At 37.5% G+C, this 27,961-nt stretch overlaps 1 protein-coding gene across 2 annotated transcripts; it reads left to right on the top strand.

Annotated features, from left to right (window-relative positions):
* The first annotated feature begins 302 nt into the window (after window positions 1–302).
* susd6 (sushi domain containing 6) lies at window positions 303–27,585 on the top strand. Of its 2 annotated transcripts, none has more exons than XM_079639734.1 (7): window positions 303–593; window positions 5,800–5,954; window positions 20,881–21,072; window positions 21,642–21,836; window positions 22,442–22,580; window positions 23,476–23,894; window positions 25,321–27,584. In XM_079639734.1, exons 2-7 carry the CDS (start codon window positions 5,843–5,845, stop codon window positions 25,344–25,346), a joined length of 1,083 nt encoding a protein of 360 aa, XP_079495860.1. In that variant the 5' UTR covers window positions 303–593; window positions 5,800–5,842; the 3' UTR covers window positions 25,347–27,584. The 2 variants fall into 2 exon arrangements, with proteins under 2 accessions (XP_079495860.1, XP_079495861.1); XM_079639735.1 differs by having other exon boundaries at window positions 311–593; window positions 23,479–23,894; window positions 25,321–27,585.
* The last annotated feature ends 376 nt before the right edge of the window (window positions 27,586–27,961 follow it).

Below are 27,961 nucleotides of genomic sequence, written 5' to 3'. Positions count from 1 at the left end.
TAGCTACTTTTTGGTTTTACTAAGACATGAAGACGTGTTTTCTTTTAATAAATATAGTAGCCTATTAATGATAAAAATATATAAATTACCTAAAATCATCTTTATTATCAATTGTGAAGCCAGAATTTAATTTTATGTATGGAAATTAGTAACACGTAAGCTGTTAGAAATGCACTTCCGTGTCAATAAGCAGGCAAAATTCGTTTATATTGCAATTATGCTAAACCAGGCCCATCTGTGTTAGATCGCATCCTCTTCCACGTTCCAGCTGATTTCTCGTGAACCTCGTAAGCCCCGCCCCCTCGCGCGTACAGTTCGCCATGGTCGTCATGGAGACGGTGTGAGAGCGAGGCCACTGGTGGAGCTCGAAGCCCTTTCCTTCTGTTGGGAGGAGGTACTCCGATCTGGCCCCGCTGGCTGGCTGCTCTCAACCTTCTCCGTAGACGGATGTTCAGATCGTAAAGGGCCGTCAGAATCTCTGAATATATTCCATACCAGCATATACCTCGTTTACAGTAACCCTGGGATTTCCATCTATTAGACGCAGCCTAATGGTGACCCAAAACTGGTTTTAAAGAGGAGGGCATTCACTGGTAAGATCTGTTTTTGTTTTTTGTTTTGCGCTGTGAAGGTTAGTTAGCTGAGCTAACACGGTTAGCCACTCGGAGTCTTTAGGGTCTGAATCACTATTTAGCATAAAAAGCTAACATGTATCGATAGTCAAATGATTCAGTCTGCGTACTTAAATATAGAAATAGTAGGTCGGTAAGTTATTGATTGATAGGACTTTAATATTCACATGGGGAGCTATTCCAGACATATAACTTAGCTTGCTAGTGAATCCTAATCCAATCAAAAGCACTGTTCCGATCACAGCGAACGATCGTTTTTGTTAAAGATCATGACGTGTGTGTGTTGTTTAAGTTAATCACACTGTCCTTATGTCATTATCTTCCGAGTTTCAATTGGAAATGTGTCTGTTAATTAGTGTGTCATAACGCGATTACTAAATTCGCCAGTCCGGGGATGCGGACAAAGCCTGTTGTTAGCCATAGGCTGCCATTTTACTTTACTAGACTGTTAAATATCTGTTGTATGTGTATCGTTATTGTTAAACGGATGTTTTTGTTTTCGATACATTGACAAGTATATTCGTCAATGTGTAACAGTATTATTTCGGTCAGCAGCGGACCTCGAATATCGTTGTAGTCTTTTGTGCTTGCGTCAACCGGTTTCTTGCGTCGTGTTAATATCTAGGGAGTTTGTCACTATATAATTATAATATACATACTGTTTTTTTCTTGGACATTGGACTCGTACACGCGCAAACACATACGCGCGCACATGCACAAAGTGCTGTGCCGTAAACACTGTTCGCATAACAGGAGGACTTTAAAAACTTGTGTTCGAAAAGTTAGAAACAACCTCAAAGTTTCTTATTTTATGAAACCTAATCGCGAACATTAGTGAGTCATAATTTTTGGTTTGATTGTATTGGTTAATGTTGTTTTGTTCTCACAATATTTCACAGGGCACGATCTGTTCTCTTTGTTGTACTTGTTCTGCTCTCGGAACAGTTGCACGTGTCGACGCGTGTGACTTTAAGCCCGCACATACTGAGGCTTATTTCTGTTTTACATTGAACAACTAGCCTACGTTACCATGTCCACATCCCTACGCGCACTGTTTACACTCGAAATACCTGGCCTTTTATTTTTTAATAAAGGTGTGCTGTTTGTTTTTGCTGTGAGGCGACAGTGTAAACCAGATTAGTGTCATCTGATCTGCCCACGTCTAATTGCTTTGTAATTGTCTGGTATCTCTAATTTTCAGACAGCATGCATTGGTTGTTGCTTTGTTTTTGCCCCACTTGTAACCCAACTACAACTTTACTGTGCTTTTTGCCGTAGCATGTCTTGACTTAAATGTGAAGCTTCATGTTGAAACTTGATCGAGATGTTGTTTCAATATGATATCATGTGAACAAATGTAATTGTTGCTTTGAAAAACTTCCCTGCACAAACTCTTGTTGGATCCCTATGGATGACCACCTCTTCCTCATTGCCTTTCATATGCAAAGGTGTAAATAGAGGAACTGTGTGAGCAATAATATACTAAACAAAAGGCCTTTTCTTTACTGTCATGACTCTTCTTGCCAGATTGAATCTCAATATTCCCAGCTATGTATTTCTGTCTTTCTCCCTTTCTGTCTCCTATCTTAAACTCCCTGGAAGTGCTCTGTATTTGGATATTTCTTGCTCAAACCCTTTTATGTTTGAACCTGAAGGCAGCGCTGGTATGATCAAGCAGGAACTCTGGTGCCACGTTATTTTTGGCATCTGGCCGGATTTGTTGTTTGCTTCAAAGGAAAGTGACTAGTAGTGTGATAGGATTATGGCTTTCTAATGTGGTTAAACTTGTTTTACCACAAAGTGGTATGGAAATGCTTTCAAAAACAAATAATTAAAACTCATATAATAAAACAGATATTTTAAAGGGATAACTCCTGTTCCTCATGTTGTTCCAAACCCATAAGATGCTTGTTCTTCTCAAACACAAATTAAGATGTTTTTATTAAAACCTGAGGGATTTCGGTTCCGTCATTGAAAGCCAATTCCACTAAAACGTTGATACTGCAAAATGTCCATAAATAGGTCCTAAAACAATTCCATATAAATCAGGCAGTTTAGTCTAAATCCATCGACTTATCATATTTTTAGGGCTGTAAACGATTAATCGTGATTAATCGCATCCAAAATAAAAGTGTGTTTACATAATATGTGTGTGTATTGTGTATAATTATTTTGTAAATATAAATACACACACATGCATGTGTATATTTGAGAAATATTTGCATATACTGCATATATATTTGTATATAATTTATATATATAAATAGAACTATTTTATATATAAATAACAACCTTTTTCTTAAATATATACATGCATGTGTGTGTATTTATATATACAAAATAATTATTCACAATACACACACATATATTATGTAAACACAAACTTTTATTTTGGATGCGATTAATCGCGATTAATCGTTTACAGCCCTACATGTTTTATGTGCTTTATCTGTGCTTTGATTAATATTTATATGTGAATAAAAGCCTAAATTAAGTCTGTTCGTAACTTGGATTAAACTTGATTCATATGGATCTTTTTGATGCATCTACGTTTTGGTGTAATAAACTTTCAATGGAGGAACAGAAAGCTCTCAAGTTTCGTTAAAATAGTTGAATATGAATAAAAGTCTTATGGGTTTGGAAAAGTCTTATGGATTTTTGGGTGAACTTGCCCTTTAAATCCAGTTTCTCGGTGCAATGTGTTACAGTATTATTTCAGTCAGCAACGGTCCTCGAATACCGATAGGGCTGTAAACGATTATTCGCGATTAATCGAATCCAAAATAAAAGTTTGTGTTTACATAATACATGTGTGTGTATTGTGTATAATTATTTTCTATATATAAATATACACACATGCATGTATATATTTAAGAAAAATTTGTTATTTATATATAAAATAGTTATATATGATATAAATCATATAAAAATATATATATGCAGTATATAAATGCAAATATTTCTCAAATATAAACATGCATGTGTGTGTATTTTTATTTAATATATATATATATATATATATATATATATATATAATAATGATACACAATACACACACATATATTATGTAAACACAAACTTTTATTTTGGATTCGATTAATCGCGATTAATCGTTTACAGCCCTACCGTTGTAGTCTTTTGTGTTTGCATCAACTGGTTTCTTGCGTCGTGTCAATATCCAGAGAGTTACAATCCATCAGTCAATCCATTTTTCTCTGCATTTTGTACAAGCTTGGTTCTTCAACCGCTTGTGATACGGTAATTTATCTGTATTTTACAATATTTTCAAGCAGTCGTTGTTGGATATTTGTGTTATTGCGATATTACGCTTACTCGGGATGCCATCTGTACAACACCTTAGTCACTTTAACTGAATCCAGGCTGATTTGCTGCTTTCCCACTCTGGGATCCTCTTGGCACTTAGCATTTTGTTGCAGAATGTTCCGTTGCTCTAGTCTGTTTGGTACACGAGACAGCAGGCGAGCTCTTCTCTGCCAGTGGGATGTGCGTCACACTCCTTGTGCTCCTTGGACACCCTAGTGCTTCTCCGGAGCTATGAGGGGAAAGGTGTGGTGGCGGTGGCAGATTGGCGGTAGCTGCACCCTCAGCATCCTGTTTGTTTCTCAGACTCGAGCACCCCATGTTTTTGAACTTACCGTAATCTTTTTTTCTGCACACACATGTATCTTCTTTTGGAGGAATGCTGACAAATGGCTTGTGCTTACTTAGCAGCACCGTTGCACCTGCTCTCATTTGTGTGATGGCCGTGCTCTTGTTTTTCCCCTAAGTGCATATTTGCTAATTAGTAATAGGCTTAATATGTAATATAAACAACACCATACACCATATGAATTTCCTGCAGCATCTTTTCTGTATTTTGTTGATTAAAATGTCATAAAAACCTTATTCAAAGCAAAAATAACTATTTTGTGAATGATATCTTTTAGGGCTGGGCAAAAAATTAGATTTTTCGATTAATCGATTTTGTAAAATGTGGTCGATTCAAAATCTATTCTCAAAGGCCAAAAAAATTTTAAAAATTCCCCATATTTATTTATCCATCACCCAAAAGCCAGTATTAGTTTTCCTACAGTTCATAGGCTTGCAGCCTCCATGTTACAGCGAATGTTAGTTTTCTCTTAAACATAAAATAACCTGATCCTGTTTGATCAAGGCATGCGACTATTCTGACTTTACAGCATACATTTTTCATCTTGGATCAAAATCCTGTCTATTCATTGTATGCATTTGAAGTTGGGTTTTAATGTACCCAAGTGTACCTAAAATAAAAAGTTTAATATACAGGTTTTTGTGGCTCTTAATTTCTTTTTATTAAAGGAACACTCCGACTTTTTGGGACTTTAGCCTATTCAACTTATCCCCCATTGTTAGATAAGTCCATACATACCTTTTTCATCTCCGTGCGTGCTATAAGTCTGTTTGAAGCACCCACCGCTAGCCTAGCTTAGCACAAAGACTGGATGTAAATGGTTGCAGCTAGCATACTAATCCAAATAAGTGACAAAATAATGCAAACATTTTCCTATTTACATGTTGTGATTTGTATAGTCACAGAGTGTACAAAAAACAAAGTCACATGAGACACAGACATATTTTAACCATATAAATACTGGGAACTATATTCTCTGAAGGCGAAGCACTGCTACTTGGGCGGAGGGATAACCGCAGCACCTGAGACGCGCCGTGGTGAGGAGCAGAGAGTTCGTTCAGAGCGCGTCTCAGGTGCTGCGGTTATCACTCCGCCCAAGTAGCAGTGCTTCAGTCCCAAAAAGTCGGAGTGTTCCTTTAATTAACCACTTGTAAACTTGTTCACCGTTTAAAAAATAAATAAATATAGGATTTGTATTAAATCTATATTCATTGAGTCAAATCGAAATCAAATTTAGAATCGACAATCGAAATCGAATCGAATTTAGAGCTTGCGAATCGAATTGGAACATCTGAATCGATACCCAGCCCTAATATTATCTTTATCGTGACATAAAATTACTCATATCGTGTTATACAATTTTGGTCATATTGCCCACCCCTACATGTGAGTGTGGTAAAGTACTTATAAAGGGTTTGTTTCTACCGCTTCTGTTATGCATTTAACACACTAACTACTGAGCTCCCTGTAGTAATAAGTGTGTGTTTGTGTCATCAGGTTCAGCCGGAGAGGACTCTTGCTGCACAAGCAGTGCTGAAAGATGTGCAATGGAATGGTAGCGTGTGAGACGAGAGCCTCGCTCGCTCACAGGGTGGCCGCCAAATCCCTGCTGCTCCTTCTCCTCGGCATGTTCCCCACAGGCCAAGCTTCAGGTAAGATTATACACAAAACCTCCTCCAAACTCCTACACCTCGATATGCTGTCCACTCTCACACACTCTAAACATGAATATTTAAGATGCCGACAGCTGCCTCATTGATTTATTTCGTTGGAAGTAATATGTCCTTAGATTATGAAAAATGTAAAGTAACTTACGGGAATTGAGGTTTTTCAATGTATTATATTGAATTTTGGTTTCTGCATAATTCTGAGTCACAAATGGTTTACACTTGGGCGGTTTTGTCTGTTGGCATCCATGATTCTTGACGTCAAAGACAAAGGCTTTTGTTCTTTTGTTTTTATCGCTGTCAGTGCTTTGATAACCGAAATAACCGTTGGACTTAAGCTACCGGATGGAATAAAATGAGCATCATTTCTTTGTTTTCAGTCGAGCATCTGGGAGGTGTTTGTGGGGGCTGGGCACTCAAATCTCTTTCTTTCTCTCCTCTGAGGGTGTGTGTATGTCTGTTGCCCCTGTCCGTGAGTCTCATCCAGAGTCTCCCTCACTAAAATACCTCTATATCATGTTCAACATGGCAGATTTGGCCTGAGAACTAAGACAGATGTCCATGTTGACAGGCAGTCGATGTGTTGTTATAAAGACTGAGGTGTTTATGTGTGACCTTAGTCACTTTGGGCACGTGTGTGTGTGTGTGTGTTTGTGTTTATAAAGCCTATCAGACCATAGAACCAGGTCCCTTTTGAAGTTCGCTGCTGCTTTTGCTCATATTAACCAAGGGTGCCAATGTTTGTGGAGGGCACTGTATATATACACTAAGACTAAGTATTGACCCAATCCACCTGAATCGTTCTTTGAAATCAAAACATTAATAAAGCGTCGTTTGGAAAACTAGTCCAGTCTAAATAGCCTTTAACTCTGTTTCCAAAACCACACGGCATCTGCACTATTTCCCCTTAACAACACGTGAGCGCGGCTCAATGAGCAAATGAGTGTCTCTTGCCTTATGTAATATGTGAGTCATTGAGAGCGTTGCATTTGGAGATGGAGAGATTGAGGGATGGTGGGATTGGGCTGGACCGCTGATCCCATGTGGCCACATTCCCATATTGATTCAGCACCACAAAGTCGAGCCAGGGACAAAAGTGTCCCAAGTGATCCCAAGTAAAGTGTGTGTGTGTGTGTGTGTATGCATGGATGTATGGCTGCTCACACGTGTTTGGCATGAATCTATTACATCGGCTGAAAGCTACGTGTTCAGCCTTCCCACAGACTGAGCAGCGGACAGAAGGGATGATTTTTCAAGGTCATCCGATGAAAGTCAGTTGATGATATTGTGCCATATTTTTGGCTGTTTTTCCATTCATCCACCCAAATATCCATTTTTGTTCGGTTCATCTCTTCAGTGTTCTTAAAGGTGTGTAATTTCAGTTAAAAAAATGTTGAAAAGAAATTGTAAATAAAACTAATTATTTAAAGGCTATTATGCAAAATTCAGTTTTACAATTTAATTTAGTTGTGTACACAATCACCATACTGTGATAAAAATCCATCCACTCTGTTTATTTTCCCCATAAATCAGAAAAGGTGTTTCAAAATGAGTAGTTCAGAAATGCATCCATTGTGATGTCACAGTGGAACAGGCCCTTGGCAACGCCTAGCGACGGAGTCGGCCCTATTAGCATAGCTCCTCCCCTGAATGAGCTGTACACAGTCTGCCATGTTTATCTTCTGCCAAAACATTTAACTGCAGCATTCAAGTAAGCTATTAAAGCTACAAAAGTTAGTCAGTCATTTTGTTGACATTATTCGTATTATTTATTTATTTTTATTCACATTAACAGCATAGACAGCAGCAGGTCCTGTAGCCTAAAGCTGCCGCTTTAATGCACGTCTTTCTAATATAGACATGCAACTTCTTTCCCTGCTGTTTACAATCACAGACATACTGACTGTTTATGTAAACTTTGTGTGTACTTGACAGTTTAAGCACAGTAGGATACGAAAGAGAACTTAGTTTAGTGCTCACAGCGGGCTTTCTGTGCTTGTGCTTTGGGTGTGTGCGCTCAGAAAACCGCATATCAGAAGATTAAACTGGTATGGCTTTAAAACGCATACAAATAATGATGATGAAGAACTGCAAAGTCATGTAAACGTAACCACAATACAGATAATAATAAAAAAGCAGATATTTTGTTTGTTGTTGGGTGAGTATCAGAGGCATGAGTTGTAAAGGCTCTTCTGGAAAGGGGGGTGAGGAGCAGCAGCTCATTTGCGTTTAAAAATACACTCACGAAAACCGCATGTTTTTTGCTTCCACCCAAAAAAGGACATTTACAGATTGGTCAAATAAATGATCCATTGAGCTGAAACTTCACAGACTCATTCTGGGAAAACCTGAGACTTCTAGTGCATCTTGTAAAAATGGACATAATAGTTAAAGTCTTTAAGTCTTAATGGGCGTAAATGCATGAAATCGACCCCTTACAGGAAGTCCTAGACCTTGGATCTGTAGCCGCGTTTCCATTACAGATTTGCTCAAATGTTTTGCGCTTTTATCTAAATATCGATACAAAACTATTGCGAAATGACGGCGTTTCCATTAACTGATGTTATGCGACTAAAACGTCCTTTTTCTCTCGCGATAAAGTCATTCTAAAAATCACGGCAGCGGACGTTGGTTTATATAATCTCACAGCCACCGCATTAGACATTATTATTATTAATGGAGGGAGACCTACGTGTTTTATCCAAGCATTAATGGCAGGGAAAGACCCTTATATTCCAAACGAAATATAAGGAGTTTCTGGGTGTTTCACCCTCATTTCTGCGCTGAGGTTTTGATTGTGGCATTTCTTTGAAGTTTAGAATCCAGTATTCCTATAGGCTAATTATTGTTTCTTTTATGAATTTAATAAAGAACTCTGTCTCCTATTCCAAACGATCAATGTAGGCTACTTTTGTGTCCATTCGTTTTTTCCTTTTTAAACCCGTAATTGAAAAACGAAAAATAAACGGTTGTCTTTTTAAAACGCAAAGTTGAACACCACAATTTTAATTTAAACTGGCTACACCAACTGCTGCGCAAAAAAGTAAATATCGACGAATTTTCAGATGTTTGTTTAATGACTTTTTTCCCCTTTATTAAACTTATTCACAAATTAATATGGAAAACTTGTCGATTTTACTGGTTTTCTAAGGCCAAATTAGAACCTGGAATTGACATTTTCCCGCAGTGCTGAATAAGAAGAGCCATTAATATTATTAAACTATTGTTTTCTAACTCGGCTAAAAACATCTCCATCTCCGCTGTTAAGCAGATGCTCTTTTAGAGAGAAATGCACCTTTCATACGGATTACTTAATCAGAACAAAATGTATTAGCTTTCGATTCGAATTTGTTCGTTTTAAAGTGGACATTTCAAGCTTTAGCCTACATAGGCTATATTTTGTTTCAGTTCTCGCGCTCCAGTTCACGGAGATCATGAAAACGCGCCTGATTGTTTTATTTTATTTTACAAAAGCACAACATTTTCTTGTTATTGTTTACACAAATAAAAGTAGTTACAAATAATGTATTATTATTTTCTGTATGACCAGAAATTATAGAGTAGGCTATATTAAGTTGTTTCACTGTTAATAGGAAAATGCAAGTGTTCACGCCCGCGCCTCCGTGCCATGTAGTGCGCGCTCCACACTCCACACATACCCTTAGATATGCGTCAAAATATTGTGTTTATTTGTGATAATCTCAGCTCTGTATTATTATTGTCTAACCCGTATTATGAATGACATTTGACGAATTGCTTTGTTCCTTTTTTGGATAAAAGCGTCATCTAAATATGTAGCCTAGTAAATGTTATAATAATGATGATAATTATTATTATTTGCGTACATGGACCCCAAACACACCGCGTCTTCTAAGTCAGGTGACTGTAAATGCGCAAAAACTGTTTCCATTGCAGTTTTGCGAAATATTCCTTTTTCGAATTGGCTGAAAAACCTCCTCATGCGAGCGTAAAAACTTTTTTGCGATAAACGAGAGTTTTTGCGAAATTGACGTGTTTCCATTGAGCGTATTTTCAATTCGCAATTTCAATTTGCGCAATTTGAAGGGTAATGGAAACGCGGCTTCTGTTGTTCTGTTGTAGAACATGCTGAAGGAAGCATATAAGGCTTCTGAGTGATGAAAGAGAAACCTGAACTGGATGTGCAAATCCCCACAGGTCTGCTTATACTTTTGGCCACGTAGCTTGATTGGCAGGTCATCAATGTCAATGTCCAGACTAGGGATGTGCGAGACTATTCGACTAGTCGATTAAACGATACTGCTGCTGCCAGTCGACTTGGAAATACTAGTCGTCAGTACATTATTTTTATTATGTTTTAATTTATATTTAATGTTAATTTTACATTTTAAAAGTAATATATTATTTTGGAGCGAAAAACTAAATAATTTAATTTAACCTCAGATTTTGCATGCGTTGGTATTCTTTGTCACTCACGGTGGTATTCAGAGAAACGTCCACTCGGAAGATGAGCAAGTCATGTCAAACTAGCAATAAAGCTAGCTTATAGCCTTGATATACTACTCTTTATGAGGGACAATACGATATGAAATTGTTTATCGGATTAAAGGACAAACATTATGAATGAAACTTACTTGACACTTGAGCAGTTGCTATATCAGCATCCTAACAAAGAGAATACGCTTAAATAATGTAGCTGTCAGTTAAGGCTGTAAATGATTAATCGCGATTAATCGAATCCAAAATAATAGTTTGTGATTACATAATATATGTGTGTGTATTGTGTATAATTATTTTGTATATATAAACACACACACATGCATGTATATATTTAAGAAAAATGTGTTATTTATATATAAAATAGTTATATTTTTATATATAATCTCAATCATATAAAAATATATATGCAATATATAAATGCAAATATATCTCAAATATATACATGCATGTGTGTGAATTTATATATACAAAATAATTATACACAGTACACACACATATATTATGTAATCACAAACTTTTATTTTGGATTTGATTAATCACGATTAATCGTTTACAGCCCTACTGTCAGTACACGTCACGTTTTTCTTGCGATTTTGCAGCCCGTCATGTGTACAGATACTTTTCATAAACAAGAAGTGTGTTTATACCCGGACAAGCAAGTGGTTGCTGTGGTAACGGACAACAATACCTTAACGGACTAACTTTTTATTTGAGGAAATCTGTTTATAATAGGCTATTAGGTTTGAACTTATTGGGCCTGTGCTGCCTGCTGATTCAGTTGATATAAATAAAAATGTCTATAATGGATAACGGTTTGCAATCATATCGTACGTATCTGACCTATTTTTAGCGGCATTTTGGATGGGATTTCATTGTTCATAGATTAAGTTGTATATTTAAAATAGATATATAAAAACGCATATAGACTGTCTCCAGGGGGTTATAGACTAGTCCGTTGCAAAATTTCCTTTTAAACGTTAATGAAATTAGTAATTGCGCACATCTCTAGTCAAGACAGGTTACAGCAAACTGCTTGAAACATTCACTGAACAATGTCATTTCAAGGTACAAAGTTTACAAGTAGAAACAAGCAGGGACCAGATCCTACTTTATGAAATCATGTTGTTTGAAACGATTATTTTTAAAAGGCTCGATTGCAATGCTTCATTCACGTGTGTGTCTAACAGAAACAAACAAGAGGAAGTAGCACAGGAAGGCAACATAAAAAAAACCCTTGCTGTTCTCAGGGGCTGATCTCAGGGTTTCTGAAGCTTGACTTGGCCCACGCTGTTGCTGAGTGTGAGAATGAAAAGCAGCTCCCTGAAGGCACACAGCTGAAGTCACTCTGTTTTTAGCACTAGGCACATTGTGAACTACAGGAATTTCCCATGTTACTCACTTCTTACTCTAATTTTTCCACTGTAACACTTCCATACTGTATGTTAGCAAGTTACTTCTCACATCAGCAAAGACTGTTTTCAAGCCATTATGACCTGAAAGGCATTGGATGAGGTGCTGGCATCGTAAGCTATAGCATACATAAACCCGATGATTACACCTCAGCTATATTGTGAATAATCAAAAAGCAGAATTAAATTGTAAAAAGTAGAATCAAATAGAATTTGCAACAAATTGTTTAATGTTGATTGATTCTTTTCTGGTACTTTCATGCACATGCTTAAACCGTTATAGGGATCACTTGACATGAGGTTTGGGGCTGGAAAGATTGTTTTGAATGTTTTTGCATTGTCACCAAGACTCCATTTATTTAATCAAATACACTAATACAGTTAAATATCATTACAAAGTTTAATTTTATATTTATATAATAATATATTATTACCGGTATTCACATATTATTTAAAAAAAAAAAAAAAAATTATTCTTTTGATGGCAAAGCTGAATTTTCAGCATCATTACTCCAGTCTTCCGTGTCACATGATCCTTCAGAAATCATCATGAAATTATCAGTTGTTGCGCTGCTTGGTCATTTTTTGGAAACTGATACATTATAAATGTCTTTATTGTCATTTGATCAATTTAATGCATCCTTGTGTTAGATAAAAGTTGTATTTATTTCCAAAACAAAATGCAGAAGCAGCATTCTTATGCTTCAGGATGTGGTTTGTGTGGGTTTGAGAAATGTCTGCACTTTTTTTTTTTTTTCTAACCATCATTACCCGACGGTAAATGTCCCAATAAAAGTGCTGTTTGTTTGTTTGATTGATTGAGGTGCATCATGTGAAAATAAAATGAGACCTGTGGTCATACACTTCCCGTTCGATCGTTTCGGTTCGATCACTTTGTGGTGCAACTTTAAAAGAGTTACCAGGCTGACCTGATTCTTCTTTTTTTGGAAAATCTGTATGAAACAGTAAATGTCTTATTTCCCTCTCCAACTAAGTTTTATTTTCCCCTCAAATCTTACTTCGCTTTCTACAGTAAAAATATGTTGCTAGTAGCAGATGTTGTGCAGTCCCTCAATTTCACATCAAATGTTTTAGAGGATGTTTGTGTGGGTGTCAAATAATTTGGGTTAGGAATGATATGAATCATAGGGCTTGTGTCTCTTGTGTTGTGGACAAATAGCAGTTTTGTACCTTTACAAGATGCCCCATTTGTCATTTCATAATTCAGAAGACTGCAAGCGCCTCTCTTGTGGCCGTGTGTGCTCTCGATAAACACTATAGTGTGGACTAGAGCATGAGTACTCAAACTTGACAGCGACGATCGATCATGAAAACGATAATATATAAATATATTTCTCTTTATCGTTATGAAAACACTATTTTAATAGACTGTAAATTCTTTGTGCTTTAGTTCCCATGTTTCAGCGTTGTTGTTTTGTGAAGACAATACACATCCACGATGGGAGTTAGGTTGTGTTCACACTTGTAGTTTGGTCTGGACCAAAAAAAACAAAACATTTAGTCCTGGTCCGCTTACTTAGCATTCACATTGGCGTTTTTATCACCGAACCTAAAGGCATATGGATATGTTCACAACCTGATTGGTTTGCTTTTATTACGTATATTTCGCTACGGAACTTGGCAAACATCCAAAACTATGCTGTGTGCTGGGATAAATGCACTCGTTGTATGTACGTAGCCTACATATGATGCTATTTTGACCAGCTGAGAACTCATGAATAGCTTCTAAAATGTGTAAAAGAGTCAAAACAGTGGCAGAAATCCCTCCGTCGCACACAAACGCAGATCTGCTGCGAGGAGACACGCTCCACAACTTGATAAAGTAGAGATGAAAATACAGTAAAGTGCAAGATGTACTGCGCCAATCTATACATAACATTATTATGAGCATGCTGTGAATTCTCTGTGCTTTAGTTGCCCTTGTTTCATCACGTTGTTACCGGAAGAGTGCATCCACAACGGGTGTTACTCATTTTGACAAGTTCATGTGTGCATTCTCATCCTTTTGTGCAGATGCAAGTTGAAATATTACTTTTATGTTGTATATCTTAATACAAGATGTGTTTGGTTCAGTTTATTATCCACCCACGCCTTTATCAAACACAATGGCACGACTGAGTTTAAAGGTTGATGTCTGGTTTATCATTGGTAGAAAGGAGATAATACGAAACTATATATGTGAAATTGCGAATCTAAAAATAACATTTACTCTTTTGCTGATCTATTTGCTCACATGTTTGTAGCTTTGTGACTAGCAGTCCATATTTCAAATATTCATTACACATCAGGGAAATCATGCAGTTTCATAAAAACCCATTTTCATCCTGCCGCTTTCAATGACAATACTCTAGCGGCACCGGCTCATGGTGATTCAATTATTTCAGAACCCACATCTTGCCTTGTATAGCCAGATGAGACCGAGTTACTGATTCACGGAAATTCATGAGGAAGTAAAAATGTAAGTGACTAAAAGACCGATGGTTCCTCATATGATGATTGATTTGCCTTAGATTATTTCCTAGTATAGATGTTTAAATAGAGTTGCATAAATGTGGAGTATACACACACTTGGTTGCTTTATTTGCTTCATTTCAAACCTGTATGTCTACTTCTGTGGAAAATAATGGAGAAGTTATTGTAGAATCCACTAGGTGCTTTTTCCCCCGATGTAATTACAATGAACAGGGACAGAAGCTTTCAAGCTTAAAAAAAGAAGACCAGAAAGTCCTCCATGCAACTCGTACACTTGTATCCTTACTTTTCAATGTGGAAGAAAGCTATTTCCTGTGAATGTGTGAGACTTCAAGTTTATTAGTCACTATATCGGTAAATAACTAAGAATAACAAAGTCCAGCACTGAACCTGTATGACTCTAGATGAGAAACAGACCCGATTAAAGTTGTTTTTCACTGAAAATCTGGGAATCGGATGTCCGATTCTTTAACAAATCATTCTTTTGAGTGGAATATTTTCAGTGAATTGGTTGATTCTGTACTTTTTGTGAACAAGAGGTGAACTTCCCATTCAAGACTTTTGCAATTACATTTTTGACCAGTTTGAATTATTTTAAGGTTGCTGTAAGATTCCTGCAACTAGCGTTTGGTATCTGTTGCGTGTGGAACCGATCCCTTGGTGGTTAACTCGTGATGTGACTGTGGTGTGAGATTAAAAAAGTGAAACTATTTACATGAAAACACTCCACCCTTTTTTGCTCAGCATTGCCAAAACATTTTTTTTTTAGCTTGCTTCAAAACAACTGCGCCATCTGTCTTTGTGGACAGTGTTTGATAGCCATTCACTGTTGACCCTCTAAGTCGCCCAGTCACGTTTAAACAGATGCCCTTTTCGCACTCAAGTTCCTAATAGCCATTAGCCAGCACAATTGATGTCAGCACCTCTGAGCACAGCTGCTGGCCCAGGATCCAGGCGGCTGAATGGCAGCAGCTTTTGCTCCGACCGCTTGCGTGCACCACAGAGGCTCCAATCTGTCATTAGCTGTGGGCCGAGTGCATTCCTGGAGTGGGTGAGCCAAGGCACAGCAGATCCCGAACACAAGAGCACTGTGTCTAGAGAGCCATCCGCTGATAGCAGACACAGCAGGGCCACCGGGTGCCCCCTCTCGCTCGCTATTTTTTCCTTTTTGTCCCTCTCTGTACACAGAAGAGGAGTTACTTGTGCCTCACAGCTGTCCGAACAGAATCAGGAGGGTGCAAACAGAAACACCCATCTGCCACTTCTGACTGTGACAAAGCCTAGAGGAACAATAGAGTCTTCCTCTGTGTCTTCTGTCAGATTGTCTCTTGGTTTTCCCTCATAGTCGATTTGGTTTGTGAGGACAAGCGGCTTGAATCAGTCAGCCGCCGACCTCGGAATGTGAATGGGCATAATAAAGGACACGTGGAGCTTTGATTAATGCTTTTGTTCGGTTTCTCAGAAGACAGGCATCATTTAAGGCCCTTTTGTTGTCCACGTGTCCCAAATAAAAAGATAGCCTGCTATATATTTTAGAGATGCATTGGTTTCAATTTTGTGCTGTTATTGGTTAATTTATTTTCTTTTTGTAATGGCCAATAATCAATAGCCTATTGTCAGTTATTTTAGCTAGATATATCAGTACTGTATAAGTTATGGGCCAATATTAGATTTTTTTTTTTTACTGTGCATTCTCAATTAGATTTCCTTTGCCATCATCCAACGCTCACTTAAAGTTCATCTTTAAAATACTAATAATTATTAACGCTGTTAAATGTAATATTCAGTCAACGGACCTCAAAACTAAATATCCATTTTTCATACTGTATAATGTTGTGATGTCTAAATTCACTAGTAGCAATTAAAATAATTGATTTTTGTTTTTTTATTTAATGATATAAAATTTTAATATCCATTTATTGCTTAACATTAAAGTAATTATTGTCCTTTGAGTATTCATAAATTAGATAATTATTTTTTATAAATTAGTATTAATGTGTTGGTCTATGCTACACTGTCTGTGAATAAATAGTCAAATGTGAAAATGCTTAGCAGTGTTTAAATTATGATGCTGAGAGATGTTTTTTGATATTTTGGTCGGTGTTTGTTTGTGTGTGGAGTCAAAAAATATGATTGAATCTGTGTATTCAGGCATTAGAAGCTCGAACCGTTATGGTTTCATTCTGGATGGATCAGTGTTTTATCCAGGGAGAGTCTTGTCGGGGCTCGTTTTGTTGTAGCAGCCAAGTTTGTGTGTTTCTTCTGTCTTTTTTTTCTGTGTTATTAGACATGTGCATGTGGAAACTCATTCCTCTCTCCTCTATCCCTGCAGGAATAACACTCCTTTCACTGGAACTCTTTCCTAACATCCCTTCCTGCTCGGGCGTGAGAGTTTGGGTGCGCTTTATCTCTCGCCGTCAGCTGTGTGCTGTGTTTCCCTTTAACCCTTCGAGTCTGAACACATGTGGGAACAGTAAACGCAGACATGTACGCTCACACACACCAACCCGTTATCCCTCTCGCCTGCAGTAGGATTCATGTCGTCCCAACCGTGTTATGTACACAGAAACCTGAGACTCGAGTATCTTGCGGCCTCCTCTCTCTCGTGCAGCGTTTTCTTAAGAAGGAAACCACATACTGTTATTGGCCCTTTGAGAGCCATTCAAGACATGTTGTGTCACGGGTGGGTCTCATATCTCATATCTCAGCAGCTGTGGTGTGCTTGTTTCGTCAACAACGTCAAACTCGCAGTGCTATAAACACGTTGGCCCACAGCTCTGGATATCTCAGGAGGTTTGTAAAGCAGGCTTTGGTGATCACTGTATTAGAGTTCAATGTACAAACATGCATTATGAATGAATCACCATGTGAGGTTAGAGCAGGGCATTATGCTGGTAGAGATGAGTCAATAGATTCTGCTATACCTTTTCAATACTGTTTAAGTATTGAATTTTTGAATTTTTACTTTTGAACAATAATGTATTTTTCCAACCTGTGTTTATGATAATGTGAGCGATTCCATTTTGCTGCGTGCATATGGTGGAAACATTTTGCTTACATTTTTATTTCATTTATTTTTGAGTGTGTATTTTAAATTTAGGATAGGTTTAGTATTTTAGGGCTGGCAAAGTTAATGTGCTAACAAGTATAATTTAAAAAATAGTCGAGTTGTATTTCTATCTATTGACATTTTCAAGCTTAATGCATTCAGGTTGGTCACTTTTTATAATGTACCGTGTATCATTTTTGTTTTAGTTTGGTGCCATGGAAATTTATTTTAGTGTAGTTTTACACAGGTATGCTAGTTTTTATTCTAATTTTAGTTAACAAAAATGAACTCCGTAAAAACTCTACTATTACATAAATGGAAACGCTTTCTATACGTTTAAGTCATTAATAATAAAAAAATAGACATTACCACATAGTTAGGACAATTTTTTGGGCTGCATTTCCAGTGAAAAGAAGTCATGATATACTGTTGTTGTGAATGATTTATAACATGAATCATGTCGTGATTTAAAGATTTTGGTCATACCAGCCAGGCATCCCTTAGTTAGGTTTCTGTCTGTGGGAGATCCTCCCTCTTTAGTTTCTACAAATTCCATAAATAGGACAGAGGAACAAATTCCCCTTCTACCATTTATTGACCATTTGTTTACGATCTCAGGGATTTGAATCTGGAGATATGGAAAAACACATAGAGATTGAAAAACACATCAGCCCATGTCATAAGGAGATCTCCAACAAAAACATATTTACCAGGGAGGATTTTTTTTTTTTTTTTTTTGAGACACCAGTGTCTAATCCATGCCTGGACTGCTGGGTTTTGGTCTCACTGAGCAGCTGCGCACTGCAGTGGTCAGTAATGTGATCCTCTTTTTAGACCACAGCCATTTCTAATGAAGGATAATTAGAATTTCATTCCGCTGTTAATCCCTTGGGTTTTTTTCTTTCTTCTGGTGCTGCATCATGGACAGATGGAGGGTAAAGGCCGTTCAGGACCATGTGTTTGACATTTAGTTTCATTGTTGGGATCTCACTCCAAATGCTAAACTTCTCATTACCTAAATGAGGTATATTTTATTCAGATTATTGGTGTTTAGTAGAGGAGGTCTAGGATCCCGTTAGAGTGCATTAAGGGGTAAATTTGATGTGATGTTCAAGGTAGACTAAATTAAGTCATCTCCATTTTATATAGCGCTTTTAACAATGTAGATTGTTTCAAAGCAGCTTTACAGTGATAAACGGATAATTTAAGGTAACAGAGATTGTTTTGGCTTTATAGCGGTTCTTGAATAAAGATATTTTCCAGCTAAAGTTTTTTTTTGATTCACTTCCGTCGCAAGGATCATTAGTTATTAAATTAGAGGCCGCTAAGACGACACCTCTCTACAGAGACTAAAACCAGGTTTCTTAAGAAACTCCTGCCAGCCAAACAGGTTAATTGGGATTTCAGTTGGAACATTACTACATATTTCTGGTCGTAATGTTTTCAAACACATAACCCATCCCATATGGCACTCGTAAGATAGGTATCTCTATTGTCATGTGTACAGTCAGTTTTAGATTGTGAATGACCAGAGCAACTTGTCATAGCAGGTCTGACTAGCCGTCATTTACAAACATTCTTCCGCAAATCTGAGATTCTTTTCACATTTTCCCTCGATAGATCCTAGCTTTCAGTGACGCATGAACTAACAATGAAATGACAACAGTGGAGAAAAATTCTAGTTTGAAGATCCAGTTTTAATCAAACCAAAGGCAAAACAATGTAGCTGAGGTTTGCAATATATATCTTTAATGTGAGCTATATTTGGTTATTTTGTGATGTATGTAGTAGTCTCATTCTCTTCTTTTTGAAACTGATTTATTTGTGGAATAAAAGGATACGCCTTTTGAGTACAATGACTTTACCATGGCCAAGGGGTAAAATGCTTTGGTGTTGTGCCTAAATCATGGTAAACTCTATGTAATACATGGCTTCAAGTGGCTTATTATTTAATAGTGGCTTGTATAAAATTGGCCAACAGCAGTACGATAGACAGGTTCAATAAGTAGTTACATTTAATAATAATAAATAATAATTAGCCTATATTAATCAGAATAAAATGTTCTTTTGCCAAATAATTGGTTTTTCAGGCTTTTTTATTTATTAATATTATTATAATATTTTATATTGTATTTACATTTTTGTACTTTTTACAATTTATGTATATTTTTTCATTTAATGTTTTATTATTTTACAGTTTGGGAGGGACATATCATTGTTTCAACATATTTTAAGATTTGAATTAGAATTTTAAGCTGAAACGCCTTTTTTCATACTTTTATCATTGTAATGCTTCGAGTGTGGCTGGTCCACTCAGAATCAGAACTTTCCATTTTAAAAAGTGCATTAAAATACTGATCGCTGACTCCAACAAAAAAACAATTGCTTCCAGATGTTGCACGTTTGATATAATGGATTGTGAAGCTTTGCATCTGTAGTTCATATCCTGAATGTGTCTCTGGTGTCAAATCAGAAGAGTTTGAGCTGTGTGTCCGAACTCTGAGTCCATAATCGGCTGATCGCGGCTTAAGGGCATGTTAAAAGCTCAGATTAGAGAACACAGGGATCGAGGTGGTCTCTCCAAACAGACCTTGTTTGTTTTAGTTGTTTTCTTTCTCTCCGCTGGATAAATGTAATGAGGGATAGACATGTTTACGTGTTTCAAGTGATCTATTGTGTGAATAAAGCTCCGGCTCAGAGGCTCAGGAAATGTGTTTTTTTGCTCGTGTGAGAAAGATGAAGAAAATGAGAGGGAAAGAGATACCACTGGCTTTATGCCATTAAGCCCGAGGGCAGAAATGCAGTATTCTGTTATGCTTTTCAAAGTTGGACATTTTGTGTGTAATATGGGTGAAGTTTTTGTTAAATTGAGTACCGGTATGTAATACCAGACAGTCAGCAATATGAGAATAAGATCTACTTGTGTCCCCTTTTTCTTTGACACGGTATGAATTTTAGGGTTAGTGCAAATCAATTTTAGGTCACTTTTAGACCAGAACTTTTGGTGTGAGCCTGAGTGTGTGATGTTAGTTCCCAAGTACTTGGAAGTGACAGAAATGATCAACCATGAAAACTGTAATTTATTACTTTGTTTTATTTATTTTTCTTCAGAACATTTCGAAGCAGCCTTAATGTGCAGTCGCAAATAAAGTTGCACTTAAAATGTAAATTAAATTGAAATCTGTGTGAAGGAGTTTCATGTGAAGGTGAAAGTGTCCCATGCAGATTTTACTCATGTTCAAGTTGGTCACGAATATTTTGTCATTGTTAGTTGATCTTTTATCATTTGTTATCCTAAATTTACAGTCAATAAGTGGCTTTCATCATTATTAAATAACTAGTTAATGTAGTCTGTGCTGCAGTCATATTGAAGGACACTATAACAGGAACAGGCCCCATGAGAAATTTGAACTGGTTGGCACTTTTTTTAGTTGAGTTGAATGGGTTTTTATGCTAACCTCGGCTCTTTCTGCCCCTGTAGGTTGTCCCAGACCCTCAGTTGTGCCTCATGGCAGTGGGAACCTGACGGAAACAAACCGCGGCTCCTTCCCTGTTGGCACACTATTGCAGTACAGCTGCGATCCAGGATACACGCTGGATGGCTACAGCATTATCACCTGCACCGTCTCAGGCCACTGGTCTTCGGACCTGCCTCGCTGTGTCAAAAATGATGGTATGTTCAATTTAACCTTCTCTTTAACATTTCATTCCACAAAGGCGAATGCTGTGTTCACATTATGTTGGAATTACAGAAAAACAGTTCTACGTCAAACTTCTACATTAAAGGAGAACTCCCTAGCTTTAGTTACCTATGATCACGCGCGTGAACTCGACAATCGACTACTGTGGACTTCGACCGAAAACAGGAAGTAAATACAGGTCTGTGCGCTGGCTGAAATAACATCATTTTTATTCATATCTTTCACATCTACTACAGTCAGATTCACTCGTGTTCACTCTGAAGGAATCACTCAACATGGCTGGGCACTTGTAATGACACATCAAGGATGATAAGAGAAATAAAAGCAGGTTTAAAGTCCCATTCAAGTCAATAGGGTGCAAATTTTAAAAAGAGGATAACACAGTGTAGGCAACACCGATTTTTGTCGTTGTTCTCTGTATTGACAGCACTCCAAATTTACTAAAAATTGAGCTCAATGTTAAAATTGACCGGAGTTCTCCTAATATGAAAGCTCTGGCTCCTCTCCTTCGCACTGACTCTCAAGCTTTTTTCCTCAATAGTTTGTCAACCACCGAGTGAGCCGGAGAACGGAGGATATAACTGCCACCCCTCGCCGTGCCACAGACTGACCCAGGGCACCGTGATCGAGTACTTCTGTGATGAGGGTTACATTCTAAAAGGAGGGTACCAGTTCCGAACCTGTGACAATGGAGAGTGGAAATCGTCCTTGCTGATCAGCTGTCACCCTGTGCAAGGTATGTCACAGCAGCTGGATGTTGGCAAATGTTGAGAACAGAGAATCATTTTAAATGCATTCAATTATAATAATGTAGATCGCAGTTCAAGCTGGTCAAGTGAGTTTAGTACAGCATTGGGAGTTTTAGGTCTTAGAAAGCATCATTTAAACATCACCTATCATTTTTTTGTTAGACAATCAACTTTGTTTTGGATATTAAAATTTCAGGGAGCTCTAAAATTTTAGATGAAATTTGTCATTTGTCAGGTGTGGCTTGAATGTGTGTGTTTTTTCTTCACACAACTTGATTACTGTTTATCATTTCAATCTGATTGTTTGGTTTTGTGATTATCTTTATTGAAGTTATCCCTGATGAAAAAAAAAATCTAAAACAGCTGAAAGTGGTTTGCTGGTTTTTTTTTTCTGTTTGGTCAGCTGGTTTCCCAGCACAAACTGCTGAAATTACCCCAAACCCCTCTAAAACCTCCAAAACAGGCCAGGTTAAACGGTTTAGCCAGGATGGTAGACCACTTTTGGCTTTTCAGCTATATCTGATTATAAACTTTTTGTTTTGTTTTTTGCTTTACGCACTGCAGTGAATTAAACAAATTGTTTCTCTTCCAGGGGAGGATCAGCACTCTACGCTGCCCATGCCGGCTCTGTCTATCGTGGCCTCCACTGCCAGTTCTGTGGCCCTCATCCTGCTGCTGGTGGTGCTGTTTGTTCTGCTTCAGCCCAAACTCAAGTCCTTCCACCACAGCCGGTGAGGCCCTGTCTCCCTCTTACTGAGTATTGTTTTATTCTCACAAGGAAGGAGATTACAGTTCTTATGTAAATCTAAAAACCTAAATTATGACCTTTTTTTGTTATAAAACTGCTTCAGGAAAAAAGTTAATAAATAGTGGAAGTAAAAACAGTATTCTGTATACTTTCAGATATTAAAAAGACACTTAAAATTTTAACATTTGATGTTTGTCCTCATTTACACTACTGTTTTGGGTTAGTAAAAAAAAAAAAAAAAAAAAAAAGTTTATTATGCTCACCTAGGCAGCATTTATCTAATAAAAAATATAGTAAAAACTGTAATATTGTGAAATATTATTATAATATAAAATCTTATATTTTAAAATGTAATTTATTCCTTTGATAGCATGCAGATTTTTTGTTACATTATAAATGTCTTTAGTCACTGCATTTAATGCATCTTTGCTGAATAAAAGTTCTACTACATTTGACACTAGCAAGTGTCCAAAACTATTTTTAACCGTTTGCTTGAAGTGTTTGTGCTCAATTTAATTCAAATAAATGCCACTAGTAGGTTTGATTATTTTATTAAAGTACATTAAACAAAACAAAAATTTTTTACTTTGTGTACTTTTTCAGTCCTTTTTGGTACCACTGAATGCATTGAGAACGTAAAAAAAAAACAGCTTCTTGAAGTGTTTGCATATGTACTAATTTTAGTAGCATGCAGAGTTTAAGTCAATCTTAATTCCAACTGTTTGACATGAACAAATATGGCACGTCCCCTACTGCGCTGTTGTTCCAGTCGTTTGCTGTTGTGTAATCCGCCCACTGTGATGTAAGCCACGGGTCAGGATTTGACACCGTTTAAGCCTTACTTTTTATTCCCATATCTCTCCTTCACTCTTTTAAAGCAGCCGGGAGCAGGGTGTGTCAGGACAGCCTACCTCCATCATGGTGGAGGGCGTTCAGGTCTCGCTGCCCTCCTACGAAGAGGCCGTGTATGGCGCAGGCGGCACTTCCGTCCCACCTCCTGAGTCCCGGGTTCAGATCGTGCTGTCGGAGGGCCCGCAGGTGGAGGGTTCGAACGAACCTCTAGAACAGGCTCAGACGAGTTACAGTTTCCCCTCCACATCGACTGCTGCGCCCTTGTGTCACGCAGAGACTGTATTGGTTCACCAGGTGCCCTCCTCCTCCTCCTCCTCTCCATCCTCTTGCTCCTGGGCTGCTGAGCAGCCTGGTGCCGCTGCGCCTCTCCACCGCAGGCAGAGCAGCGAGAGCAGCGATCAGCACAGCTTGCTTTCAGTCACCTCTGCCGAAGACTATGGTGATGGTGAGTGAACTTGCACATCTAGATGTAGAGGTGATGTGTGGTTTCATTTGTGTGGATACTCGACAATATGGGCGTTTTGGCTCAATTTCGGTTACATTTCTGAGAAGAAAAAAAAACAGACATTTTACAATAGTAATATTATTAACAGGGTTCACACGGGTCCTTGAAATCCTTGGAAGTTTGTGAATCTGGGGAAAAAAATTCAAGGCCCTGGAAAGTTTTTAAAATAAACAAACATAGATGCAGGTCCTTGAAAGGGCTTGAATTTATTTTGTGCAAGAAGGTTTCTGGATAAAATTACATATTATTCCCTCTGGTCCGCTAGTGTGTTATTTCGCCAACACATGGCGCACACTAGCTTGCTTGATTTGCATGTACGCTTTACATTAAGTGTTTCCCACGTGAGGTACTTTGTATTGTACGTTGCCATGGCGTTCACGCGCGCATGAAACTACTACGGTGGAACCTCAACGTTTGTTGTTGGACACAATAAATGTGTCCCCACATTAAGTCCTTGAATTTGAGTGTATTGGACCTGGAAAGTCCTTGAATTTTAAGTTAACCAAGGTGTGGGAACCCTGTATTAAACAATATTTTACAATCTGAAGTAGCCTGACCTTCTAAAATAATTGTATAATTAATCATTTATTTAGTCATATTACAACTAAACGACATTTCACTACCTGAACTAACATGGCTGTGTCATAAAAAGGTCTGTTATTTGATATTTAAGAGACTTAGCCTATGCATTACTCAATTTTTTAAATAAAACGTTTATCTTTATTCTAATGTCAGGACAGTTGTATCACCAGATTTTTGCCGTTATGCTCTCTCAAAACGATTAAAGTTAATTGTATTCCTTATTTCAAAACACACACTTATAATAGAAGGGGTGTATTCAAGGGGTGTATTGCATTTTTAAAGTATTTTTGGTCCCATTTTATATTAAGTGGATTTAAGTACTATGTACTTACATTGAAATTACTAATTTGATACAATGGACTTATTGTGTACATACATGTTTTTACATTGAACATATTTTTAAAATACCTGCATGTAATTACAGCTGTAATTAATGTATGTAATTACATTTGTGATTACACTGTTGACCCTTCACTTATACCTTAACCCAACCTTAAACTTAACCATACCAGCACACCTGTCCCTAACCTTACCCGTATCACACCGCAACAGCAGCAAAAGTGTTTTACAATAAAACATGAACACAATAAGTACATTGTACTTATTTTTCGATGTAAGTACATAGTACTTAAAGCCACTTAATATAAAGTGGGACCGTATTTTTAAATTTAAAAAATGAGCTACATGCCATTGACCCATTTTTTTTTATTTTTTTTATATATATTACAATACTCATTTTAATTTCTGTGCCTAACCTTATACCTTCTTCATGTCTTTTCTTCAGATATTCCATTGCTAAAGGAAGCCTGAGCCTGTGTGCAGCCCCCTCCCTCTCTCTGTCATCGCTGGCCAGCACTGTAACCCCTAAAGCTTCTCACCAAACACTTACCCCTCACCTACCCTTCAGAACGCAGCAGTAAATAAGATCCATCAGCTGTCCGTCTGCCAACACATCGCCCGGCCCTGGGCTCTACAAGCTGCGTGGCCCCCGTGGAGTCTGGCAGCTCTCTTGACAGGAAGGACTTTTGACCAGGCGACCCCTCAAAGGGATGCGCGAGTGCTCAAGTTTAACACTTTTCTTGCAGGTGCGCTAATAATCAGTTGCACTCACAGGCTTACTCGCCATGACGAGGATTCACTAATTACAGATGAATGCATTAAGATTACGTTGTGGACCTCTGCTCCGTCAATGACTGTGACCTCTTGCGAAGGGGAGAGTTCAGCAAGGATTTGCTAAGCCAGGCCCTTTTCTCTTTGATGCTGCATGTTCTGTGCAATTTCTATTCTCTGTTTCGTTCTACACGCTTACACACAGGAGCACGGCACAATCGAAGCATGACGCATAGCACCATCTCGACACATTCCCTTGTGCGAGACGCAGGGTTGAACTGATTTACATTGTACTGTATTCAAAATACATGCTTGCCTTTTTATTTGTCAAAAAGTACCTGTGCTGTGCTCTGCGTGTGTGCGTGCGTGCGTGTGTGTGTGTGTGTGTGTGTGTGCGCGTGTGTGTGTGTTTTTCTGATGCCTGTGTGACTGTGTGGCTGTCATTCGAAGAGGGCTGAAGTATCATCTAGGCTTCTTTTCCCCAAAATAAGAAACATTTTCAATACCTCCATTTTCTAATCGCGACGTTATTTAACTAGGATGGATGTTCCTTGTCTACATGTCTGTTTGTCCAAAGTGAGGGAGACATACTTTCAGAGAAATAATTCAACTGTATTTCTTCCTTTTAAAAGCAAGTATAGCTCTCTCACGTTTCTGTGTTGCACGCACAAGCAAAGAAGACTTTAATGTTTTATTTTATTTTTATCACTTGTATGTTCTTTTTCCAAGAGGACTTTGTTGGGTCTGGACTAAGTTCATTGCTGGGCTGTACCTTATTAGCTTTGACTTTTATAATTTAAGCAAGTTTAATTCACTTTTAATTTGTTAAATGAAAATTAAGCCGCATATATTACATTTGAATGCTTTGCAAAGCCAGCTGTGGCATGGCTATCTTAAAGATGACTATCAAAGATAGAAGCACGCACCTTCTATTAAGTTTTCTTAATAAATCATTTGCTTAAGATGGTATTTGTAAAGAGAATTCATCAGATCTTAAATATGTTGTGCATTGTTTTAATGCACTGTATAGACTCCGCTCCAGAAAATGGCCTTGTTCTTCACTCATAATGTTCTTTTGGCAAATGGGCATTTGAAAAACCAATGAATCTTTCATTTGAATTGCTTTTCGTTTTGCATTTTTTCACCCTTGCTCATTGGACATTGCCACCTCATGTGTATATCCCCCGTGTGGTTCATGCGAGATTCTGATGTTTGTCACCATGCATCGTATATATATTTTGTGTGTGTGTGTGTCTGACTTTGGAGAGAGAGGGCAGTTTGTCTACACATCCTCAGTTTTGTGTTCCTGGCTTGTTTTTGTAAATTTATTTACATTTTTTTCATGCAAACTGAAGGCAAAATATTACTGCTGCCTTAACTTGTACATTTTATGCATTTCTCACTTTGTAATCACGTTTCTTCTGTCTCACTGGCTTTATGGTAATTTGTCTTCAGTTTCCTTATGGCCTTACTTTTTTTTTTTCTATGCATAAACATTGTCTTGTTGAATTTCAGACGTAGGGTTTTACTCCTTTGGAGGATGTGACATAAGATTGTTCACCCGAACTTCCTCAGAACCTTTTTTTTTTTTTCTCAGTGATTTGTGAAATATGAACATATGAGCTTTTATTTCTTTTTGTCTATCAGTTTTATTCAAAAGGATTTTTTAAGTTTAAAAAAAAGAAAGGACGCAATTAAAAAAGTATGTCCAGGATGTGTGTGAAACACTGTTGTACGGTGTTTTTCTGCAAATGTAATTTAAGTTGACTCACTCATCCACCCATCTCCCCATCCCCATTACACTTTTTTTTTTTTTTTGGTTTTCCTCTGTACATTGCTGTGGGTGTGAAGATAGTATTTTAATATTTGTATAAAGTTTAATTTAATTCTACAGTGTGTATATAACTATTTCTAATTAAAGCTTTCATTTGAAGTGCACAAGAAGTTTGGTGCTTTTTATGTTATGGTTCACTATGAATACTTTTAGGTATATTATATTTATATTGTCATACGAGGAAGGATTCCATAATTGTTTCCAGGGTAAAGTGCAGATACCCTTAGTAAGTCATTAATGTTGTTCGTTAACGCCATCTAGTTGTGGAGATTTGTAAGTAGTAATAGGAATTCATACCAAAGAGTATAGAGGGTACTTCTATACTCTTTGTTCATACTAAGATTCATTTCCGCAAATCGGTTCTTTTGACAGTTATTTCAAAGAACCGATTTAAAAGAACCGATGCACCTATTTACCGCATGACGTGATTAGTTATCTCGTCTTTCTTGAAATTCCGGCAGTTTGTTATCGAAATTGGTTA

The sequence above is a fragment of the Phoxinus phoxinus genome, assembly GCF_949152265.1.
Source record: "Phoxinus phoxinus genome assembly, chromosome: 16".
NCBI lineage: Eukaryota > Metazoa > Chordata > Actinopteri > Cypriniformes > Leuciscidae > Phoxinus > Phoxinus phoxinus.
The sequence above is the reverse complement of the archived record's forward strand: the minus strand, read 5'-3'. Positions and strand labels throughout refer to the sequence as shown.

Coding starts and splice junctions, on each gene's coding strand:
- susd6 (XM_079639734.1), top strand. CDS start 5,843: ATGTGCAATGGAATGGTAGCGTGTGAGACGAGAGCCTCGCTCGCTCAC. Junction 5,955..20,880: donor CCCCACAGGCCAAGCTTCAG/GTAAGATTATAC, acceptor CTGCCCCTGTAG/GTTGTCCCAGACCCTCAGTT. Junction 21,837..22,441: donor CAGCTGTCACCCTGTGCAAG/GTATGTCACAGC, acceptor TTTCTCTTCCAG/GGGAGGATCAGCACTCTACG.